This window comes from Gopherus evgoodei, chromosome 21 (genome assembly GCF_007399415.2).
Source record: "Gopherus evgoodei ecotype Sinaloan lineage chromosome 21, rGopEvg1_v1.p, whole genome shotgun sequence".
Taxonomy (NCBI): Eukaryota; Metazoa; Chordata; order Testudines; family Testudinidae; genus Gopherus; species Gopherus evgoodei.
This window is the reverse complement of record NC_044342.1, coordinates 1,295,286-1,305,110: the sequence shown is the minus strand read 5'-3', so window position 1 is coordinate 1,305,110 and position 9,825 is coordinate 1,295,286. Positions and strand designations below refer to the sequence as shown.

General features: G+C 51.0%; 1 protein-coding gene across 1 annotated transcript; it reads left to right on the top strand.

Moving 5' to 3' along the window:
• The first annotated feature begins 4,087 nt into the window (after nucleotides 1-4,087).
• LOC115637980 (granzyme H-like) lies at nucleotides 4,088-7,885 on the top strand. The gene is made up of 4 exons (XM_030539580.1): nucleotides 4,088-4,268; nucleotides 5,540-5,675; nucleotides 6,459-6,734; nucleotides 7,080-7,885. Exons 1-4 carry the CDS (start codon nucleotides 4,177-4,179, stop codon nucleotides 7,227-7,229), a joined length of 654 nt encoding a protein of 217 aa, XP_030395440.1. The 5' UTR covers nucleotides 4,088-4,176; the 3' UTR covers nucleotides 7,230-7,885.
• Nucleotides 7,886-9,825: the final 1,940 nt, after the last annotated feature.

The following is a 9,825-nucleotide window of genomic DNA, read 5'->3' as shown; positions in this document are numbered from 1 at the left end:
ATTTTTTAGAAATGTGATTTTATAATCTTCACCAGCTCATAGACTCATAGACTCTAGGACTGGAAGGGACCTCGAGAGGTCATTGAGTCCAGTCCCCTGCCCTCATGGCAGGACCAAATACTGTCTAGACCATCCCTGATAGACATTTATCTAACCTACTCTTAAATATCTCCAGAGATGGAGGTTCCACAACTTCCCTAGGCAATCTATTCCAGTGTTTAACTACCCTGACAGTTAGGAAGTTTTTCCTAATGTCCAACCTAAATCTCCCTTGCTGCAGTTTAAGCCCATTGCTTCTTGTTCTATCATTGGAGGCTAAGGTGAACAAGTTTTCTCCCTCCTCCTGATGACACCCTTTTAGATACCTGAAAACTGCTATCATGTCCCCTCTCAGTCTTCTCTTTTCCAGACTAAACAAACCCAATTCCTTCAGCCTTCCTTCGTAGGTCATGTTCTCAAGACCTTTAATCATTCTTGTTGCTCTTCTCTGGACCCTCTCAATTTCTCCACATCTTTCTTGAAATGTGGTGCCCAGAACTGGACACAATACTGCAGTTGAGGCCTAACCAGCGCAGAGTAAAGTGGAAGAATGACTTCTCGTGTCTTGTTTACAACACACCTGTTAATGCATCCCAGAATCATCTTTGCTTTTTTTGCAACAGTATCACACTGTTGACTCATATTAGCTCACTAATGAAATATTTTTAAAGCAAATTTTAAACTAAGGTCCTGTAGACTGACATGTTCTGTGTAAATATTACATTAATGCACAACTGTTTTTGTCAGCAAAGTCAGAAACTGACAGTACAAAAATTTATTTGGGCATAAGCTTTCGTGGACATCTGATGAAATGGGTTCTAGTCCACAAAAGCTTATGCCCAAATAATTGGTTAGTCTTTGAGGTGACACAAGGACTCGTCCTTGTTTTTGCTGATACAGACTAACAGGACTACCACTCTGAAACCTGTCAGTATATACCTTGGAGTGGGCAAATGCCTGTTAAATGGCTTTATTACCCCTTGAATGTCTCTTTAACAGTTTCAATATTGTGCTAATAGGTCTGGCAGGCTGGAGGTTTTTTCACTTTTAACTACTAGATTCCCTCCCAAGGAAGACTCACCAGGCTAGAGCAGCCATCTGTGGGAGCCTGCAGGAAGGGTTAAAACAGGGATAGGAAAACAAGAGGGTGGACACTAAGACTCAGTGGTGCCCCAAATTTTCAGGTGCCCTACGCAGCTGCCTATGTTGCCTATGCCTAAGGATGGCCCTGCTGCCCGGGGACATGCCGCAGCCAGGGGAGAGACTCCCCTCCCCCAGCTCCAACCTAGCCTGTTCTCCAATGAGCCATGGGTGGGGGAGGAGTGGCTGGAACCCAGCGCCGGCCTGGACCTGCCACTGACGGGGTGCCCCTCCCCTGGGTACAACTCTGCCACAACCTGAACCCAGCCGAGTCCAGGGTGCCCCTGCCCTGGCCTGAACTCAGCCAGGGCTGGGGCAGCCCAGAGCTACTGCAACTGGGGCACCAGGATCTGCAACCCTCCCCCTGCTCCAACCCAGCCCCAGTTGAAACCTGCCAGGGCCGGGGAGGGGTGCCTTTCCTGCAGCCCCAGCCCTGGATCTGCCATGGTGGAGGGAGGCGCCTCCCCGCCCCCCCGGGTGCTGCTGTGAGGAGAGCGCTGGGGGGAGTCCTCTCTCCTCGCGGTAGCCCCAGAGCACCGTCCTTCACTCCAAACCCCTCATCCCCAGCCCCACCCTGGAGCCTGCACCCCCAGTCAGAGCCCTCACACCCTTGCACCCCAACCCTGTGCCTCAGGCCTGAGCCCCCTCCCGCACTCAGAAATCTTTGTCCCCACTCCCGCCACGTGAACATTGCTATGTGCACCAGTACAAAGGGTCGTGCCACACCTCACCTCCATACTGGTGCACATAAGAACATTCATTCGGCAGAGGGGTGGGAAAAATGAGAGGGAACACTGGCACCGGGCCCAGGACTCCTCCGTTCTATCCCTGGCAATGTGAGAGGAGTGGGGTCTAATGGTTAGAGAAGGGGAAGAGGAGGGGGGTGGGGGCCAAGTCTCCTGTGCCCTGTCCCTGGCTCTGGGAGGATTGTGGGGTCTAGCAGTTAAGAGGGGAAGGGGGGAGGGGTGGGAGCCAGGACACCTGGGTTATATTGCTGGCTCTGCTGTGTCATTTCCTATCTGGTGCTGCACAGTCATAGCTCCCAGCTGTAAGGCAGCACAGATGCTGCCACATCCCCTTCATGTGGTCACAGACTCCCCGAAGGGTGGAGGGCTTGTCAGAAACCTTCCCACTGTGGGTGCTGTGATCATAGCTAATAGCTGGTTTGCCCAGACCCTGCTCACAGCTGGGCCAATATGAGAAAGATCAAAGGGTCACATTCCTATCAGCCACTTGAGATCAGTCGCTGCCACCCACAGCCCCTATCACAGACACAAGGGCACGGAAGCTGGGCAAGGATGGAGCCAGGTGAGTTTGAATCCCAGAAGTATCCAGTGGTGTCTTCTCCATCCAACGGTGCATCATCCACCCAGCTGTGCAGGGACCTAGCCATGCAGGATCCAGCCAGCTGTGCAGGATCCCCGACTTACACATGGCCTATCTTTCCCCCTAGCTCATGTAGTTGGCTGTGGTTGGAAATTGAGATGCCTGAGCCCTGCATTTAGATGAGTGTGTGGGTGAACCTGAGGTTTCCTGCCTCCCCACCCCCAATCCCCTCCAAGCTGAGTCTATAAAGCCTGCAGGCCTGAGGCAGATTCACCGTCCCTGCACTGACTCCAAACATGCAGGCCCAGAACTTGCTCCTGCTCCCCATGGCCTTTCTCCTATTCCGCGGGGCTTGGGCTGGTAAGTACAGCTGGGATTAGGGCCTCTGGGACATTGGGGTGAATGGGGGGGTCTCAGGGATTGGGGTCAGTGGGTGGTGTCTAGGGGTCTGTGACAATCTGTACCCATATATTCACTACTTTTACAAGACTATGTTAAATTTTACACAAAGCGTGCCTTGTGAGTTGTTATCTGAAAACTCATAATTTGCTGATCATTATTGTTCTGGTAAAATATGTGTGGCATGTAAAGTTATACTATTTTATTGCATGGAGTTACTCAGACATATTTCAAGTCTGGGGGACAACCACAAACCAGTTCCCTAGACACAAATAGCTAGCCAATGCCTCAACCAGGAGTAAATGTAATTAAATGGACTATCACCTGGTTAAGTGGCCATTCTTAGGCAGGAAAGATGTGGGTGAAAAATTTACATCTTGACTGTCATAAACAGATGGTTAAGGGTTAATGCCTCTTTTACCCGTAAAGGGTTAAAAAGTTCACCTAGCCTAGCTAACACCTGACCAGGGGAACCAATGGGGGAACAAGACATTTCAAAAGGAAAGAGGGAAGTTTTTCCTTTGTTCGAGAGTTTTCAGTTTCAGCCAGAGTGAAAAAGATCAAGGAACCAGCCTCTGATCAGAGTAGTAAGTTTTAGAAGGGAATATATAGGTTTATGTTTATTTCTTTGTAGGCTGTCTTATTCAAATTAAGGTAGAATCAAATTGGGTATTTGAGTATTTTTTTTTGTGTAACTAAATTTGTGCCCAGGGGAAAATCCTCTGTGTTTTGAATCTGTTGTCTGTGAGTGTAGCTGGTATGCTAATCTCTCCCAGAGAGTTTTCTTTTACCTTTCTTTTCTTTAATTAAAAGCCTTTTTTCTTAATAATTGATTGATTTTTCCTTGTTTTTTTAGATCCAAAGGGATTGGATCTGGACTCAGCACGGACTGGTGGGGGGAAAGGAGCGGGGATGGTTAATCTCTCCCTGTTTTAAGATCCAAGGGGTTTGGATCTGTGTTCACCAGGGAATTGGTGAAGTCCCTCAACACTACCCAGGGGAAAAGGGGATCCTTGGGGGTGGTGGCAGCGATACCAGATCTAAGCTAGTAATTAAGCTTAGAAGTGTCCATGCAGGTCCCCACATCTGTACCCTAAAGTTCAGAGTGGGGAAGGAACCTTGACATTGACAAAGAAACAGCTCAGTGTTACTGTCTGCGCAGACTTTCTGTCTTATCAATCCCAGCTGGAGATGATTCTTGAAGAAGAAAGTCTTATAAGAAGGGGAGCAGACCCCTCCCCTCCCACATGACCTCTCCCTTTCTCTCTATCCATGGCACACACAACACCGGAAGTACAAAGGAAGCAGCATGGGGGATGGATCCTGACTGAAAGTAACTTAGCCAGTAAGATTGCAGAAACGTGGTGAGAGAGCCCTCCCAAGGCATGCTTGGTGCAGAGTTTATCTCCATCCTGTAATGGGTTTAACACAGGGGTACAGAATGTCAGGGGGGGATCCAGGCATGGTGTCTTCCCCAGTACTGATATCAATCAGTGTCACCCACTGCCCACGTAAGGAAGAGCTTGGGAAGGGCAAAAACGGCGACAACAGCACCGAGCAGCTCAGCACTGAGCAACAGACCCTGTGTCCCGTTCCTCACCCAGTAGTGAGGCATAAGCCGGGGTGAGGTTGGCCCCCAAAGCCGTTAGCTCAAGGCAGGGCAATAACTGACCCACTCCCAGTGCATTTGGCACTGTTGGTCCATCCAGAGACTTCAGAGCTGTAGATTTACCCTCCAGCCCCACGGGGTGTCCAGTGTGGGGCAGAGCTGAGCAGGGGGTAGGGTTCCAGGCACAGAGATCCCCCAGGGAGAGCATCAGAGGGGGTAAGATGATGTTGTGGAGACTCCCCTTTGGGATGGGGAGCTCGGTCCCAGACTGGCCCAGGGAGATGATGAGATTCTTTAGATGAACCTGGTCTCCCCCTGCAGGTGAGATCATTGGAGGAAAAAATGCCAAGCCCCACTCCAGACCCTACATGGCCTATCTGCAAATATGAGATGGACAGTATATAAAAATATGTGGAGGGTTCCTGGTGTCGAAGAACTTCGTGCTGACGGCCGCTCACTGCAAGGGAGAGTACGCGCCTCTGTGCTGGGGATGTCGGGGCAGGTCGGGGTTAGTGGGTGATGGGGGAGCTGGGAGCTCTGGTGCCGTTGTGGGTTGCAGGGAAGGAGCAGTTAGTAGGAGAGACTGGGAGAGCAGAGCCCAGGGATCTGATCTGCTCAGGGGGCATCAGTGTGTCTCTAGGGTCTTCTGCAAACCATGGGCCAGATCGAATGATGGGTAAATCAGTGGAGCTACGGCCACTGACACCAGCTGGGTTCTGGCCCATTGCCCAGATCGAGGCAGGGAGGGGCTCACAGCCCCAGGACAGCTCTGCAGGGCTCTGGACTAGGGGAAGCGGAGCATAGACCCCATATGGATCTAGGCAGGGATTGTTCTCCAGGGTGCAGGGGAGATGAGACCCATGGTCCCGGAGAACAAGGAGGAAGTGAAGCAGCTCAGGGGGACAACCCCAGGGTGCCCTGCCCCATCCATGTCACTGTTTGTGAATCAGACCGACAGGTGCCCACACCTCACCTCACATATGCTCCTGCAATTGATGCCCCATGGGTTGCTCTTGGTTTTTACAGCAAGATCACTGTCAAGCTGGGAGCCCATAACATTAGTGAACAGGAACAGAGCCAACAAGAGATCCCTGTCCATCGCCAGATCCTCCACCCACAATATGACAAAGAGACCACTAACAATGACATCATGCTGCTGCAGGTACCACCCCCATCCCATCGCCCCTCTTCCAGTGACCTCACACTGCTGCAGGTACCACCCCCATCCCATCGCCCCTCTTCCAGTGACCTCACCCTGCTGCAGGTACCACCACATCCCATTGCCCCTCTTCCAGTGACCTCACACTGCTGCAGGTACCACCACATCCCATTGCCCCTCTTCCAGTGACCTCACACTGCTGCAGGTACCACCCCCATCCCATTGCCCCTCTTCCAGTGACCTCACACTGCTGCAGGTACCTCCACATCCCATTGCCCCTCTTCCAGTGACCTCACACTGCTGCAGGTACTGCCCCCATCCCAGCGCCCCTCTTCCAGTGACCTCACACTGCTGCAGGTACCACCACATCCCATTGCTTCTCTTCCAGTGACCTCACACTGCTGCAGGTACCTCCACATCCCATTGCCCCTCTTCCAGTGACCTCACACTGCTGCAGGTACCGCCTCCATCCCATTGCCCCTCTTCCAGTGACCTCACACTGCTGCAGGTACTGCCCCCATCCCAGTGCCCCTCCTCCAGTGACCTCACACTGCTGCAGGTACCTCCACATCCCATTGCCCCTCTTCCAGTGACCTCACACTGCTGCAGGTACCACCACATCCCATTGCCCCTCTTCCAGTGACCTCACACTGCTGCAGTCACCACCTCAGCCCATCACCCTGTCCCCAGTGACCACATGGTCGAGGGGTTTTGCTGGGAACAGGGTGCGGATGAGTGTCCATGAGCGTGACCCTCACATTGATGTTCATCATTCTTGTCGCTCAGCTGGCAGAGACAGTGAAGCTGAATAAATGGGTGAAAACCATCCCCCTGCCACGCACCAACAAGAGAGTGAAGCCAGGGACCAAATGCAGTGTCGCTGGCTGGGGCCGCACCAGCAGACAGAGTAAATCGGCCCCAGCCACCACACTCCAGGAGGCGAATTTGAAGGTGCTGAAGGATGACGTGTGTCTGAAAAATCCTGATGTGACCTACTATGACTATGATGCTTCCACCATGATGTGTGTGGGTGATCTGAAGAAGGGCAAAGCCTCTTTTATGGTGAATCTCGTTCTGGCTTCAAGCTCCCTTGATAAATCATTATTATGAATGAGGCTTTTGGTGTTGCAGTTGGGCCTATGAGCAGCCAATAGGGGATTAGGCCCGACTGTGCTTGGTGCTGTACAAATGAATGTGAAAAGAACTGGTCTTGTCTCAAGGGAAGGCAGTTGGACAGGGGAGTGGGTGGGGTGTTTAGACCAGCTGGGCTGTGGGGTTCCAGGAGAGCTGGGTGGACATTGTGGGGTGACACTGGGACCAGCTGCACCAGGGGTGTCACTGAGCTGCACATCAGCAGGAAACGACTCACGGAGCTGTTCTCCAACTGTGACTTGTTTAATTTTGCAGGGCGACTCTGGGGGCCCCCTGGTGTGTGGGAAAAGAGCCCAGGGCATCGTTTCCTGGGGATCCCAAAGGAGCGCCTCCCCTGGAGTGTACACAAGAGTCTCCACCTTCATCCCCTGGATAGAGAAGATGATGAGGATGCTGGAGCCCTGAGCAGAGCCGGGAATCACTGCACAGGCCAGAGCTGCCCCACTTCTGTCCTTTGGAGAGACCAAAAGACGTAGGGGCTGCTTTGCAGAGGGGTGGAGCCCCGCTAGGCTGAGCACCCTCCCCCAGCCTTTGTTACCCTCAGGCAGCCCCCAACCCATGAGCATCAAGGTAGGGAGCCTAGAGGAGTTAGGAGCCAGGTTTGAGGCCAGCTCCCATCGCCTTCCTTGGAAATCCCAACCCTTAGACTACCTCTTTGCTGGGGAAACAGCTGAGTTATTTCCTCCCAGGTAACAGACTCGAGTTGAACCCTGGACACAAAGGTTAGTAGCTCTCCTCCGTGTCAGCCGGTAAAGTGACGGTTCATGGGAGATCCTCATTCTTACCTCGACCTGTTAACTCCTGTTGAAACTGAAGCCTGCCCTGTCCTCACTGGGCCTTTCCCGTGGGTTTGTTCCCCCTGTGTGGCCACCTGCTGTTCCAGACACTCCTGTTCCCGGTGCCAGCAATGACAGTGGGAAGGCAACACAGCGACGGCTACGTTTAACTGATTGCAGATCAAACATTAGCGCTGATCCTCTCCTTCCCACTTCCCCTGCCCTGCTGAGCGGCCTGCTGCATTTTACTCCCTGCTTCGTAGCCAGCAATGAATAAAATGAAGTTACAAAAAAGAGTGAACTCGAGCCGTGAAATCCGGAGTAGCCGCTGCATCTGCCACGGCCAGGAGGGAATTGGTCCTTACAGGGGAAGGCTGGGCTTGTGGTTAATGCTCTAGGCTTGGACCCAGGACACCTGGGTTCAGTGATTTCATGCAGAAAGAGGATCTGGTGGGTGCCGGGGGGAATTAACCCCCTCAGGGCTGGAGGAGTCCCTGCCTGCTGGGACAGAAAGGGAACTACAAGGAGAAAAGAAGCCTGAGCAATTGGCTGTGTAGGTTCCTGAGGTTCAAATTCTGGGACAAAAATGGGACAGGTTTGAAATAGTTCTAGTGAAAAGAAATTGATCTGCTTCTTCCCATCCCCATCCCTCCATCAAACTATATCTATCTAGCTAACTAATCTGTGTCTCTCAACACACCTATCCCCATACACATAAGCTTCTGTCTCTCAATATCTCCTTAGTGCCCCCCCCATGCTATGTCAGAACCAGTTTTCATCTCTTTCATCTCTAGGAGGTGTGGGAACTGTCTGGCTCAGGGGAGCAGAGAATGGGACATGGGATCTTTCCCCTTTGGGGATGCTGGCCCCTGTCTGCCCTGGGCAGGGGGATTGACTGGCTCAGGGGCATTGAGAATCAGACACATTATTCCTCCCACCTTATCAAGGGGTCTGCGGGAAATGAGGCTATCACAGATGGGGGGATCTGGTCTCTCTGACCCACATTTTTCCTCCCAGCTCACATCCACACTCAGGGCGGGGGGCAGTTGAGAAGAATTCATGGCTTCCAAGGCCAGAAGTGACTGTTGTGATCATCTAGTCTGAGCTCCAGTCCTACACCGGCCATGGGCCTCCCCCAAAAGAATTCCTAGAGCAGGTCCCGTAGAAAAACACCCAATCTTAATTCAAAAATCAGCTGTGCCGGACTCTTGGTAAATTGTTCCAATGGTTAATTACTTTCACTCTTAAACGTTTGCACATTATTTCCAGTCTGAATTTTTCAAGCTTCAACCTCCAGCCATTGGATCTCCTTAGACCTTCTTCTGCTAGATTGAAGAGCCCATTGTTAACTATTGCCTCTAGATATTTAGAGCCTGTCATCAAGGAACCAGGTAACCTTCTCTTTGTTAAGGTTCAGAATGACCTCCCTGAGTGTCTCTAAGGCAAGTTTTCTAAATCTTGAACTATTCTTGCGGCTCTCCTCTGATCCCTCTCCAATTTTTCAACATCCTACTTGCATCTTCAGGAAGGGTCCCCAGGTGGGAGATACATTTCTTCTTAGACCTATTGTTTCTTCCTAATGACTCATTAACCTGAAGGGGCCCTTCCCAGCCAGCCACCTAGACTGAGAGCCTTTTGCCTCGTGGGCATTACCCAGGTGTAACTACATGTGAGATATAGATAAGTAGTCAATATTCATGACTTCAGATACAAAAATGATACATGCATACAAATAAGATAATCACATTCAGCAATTCATAACTTTTCCATTGACACCTCACATGACTTATCTTGCATAAAATACATCATACCTATGTCATAATCATATAATATCTCTATGAAGAATATGGGGTGCAGCATCACCATATACATTTCCGTTTAGCTGTATTTAAACACGCTATTTGCTTGTGCCCAGTTTACCACAGGTCCAAGCTGTCTCTGTAGTGATCTGTCCTCTTCATTATTTAGCACTCCTCCCAATTTTTGTGTCATCTGCAAACTTTATCAGTAAGGATTTTATGATGTATTCCAAGTCATTGATGTGGTCTCCCAGGTCTACGGGGCTGCACAGTTTTAATGGCTTCCACTTCCAGAGAAGGGAAACCAAACTCCCTGGGCACAATCTGGCTGAAGGAGTTAAGAGGGGGTTAAACTAATAGTCAAAGGGGTGGGTAAAAGAGGGAAGAAATGAGCTCCCAGCACAAAATCAAGAACAAAATTAATCA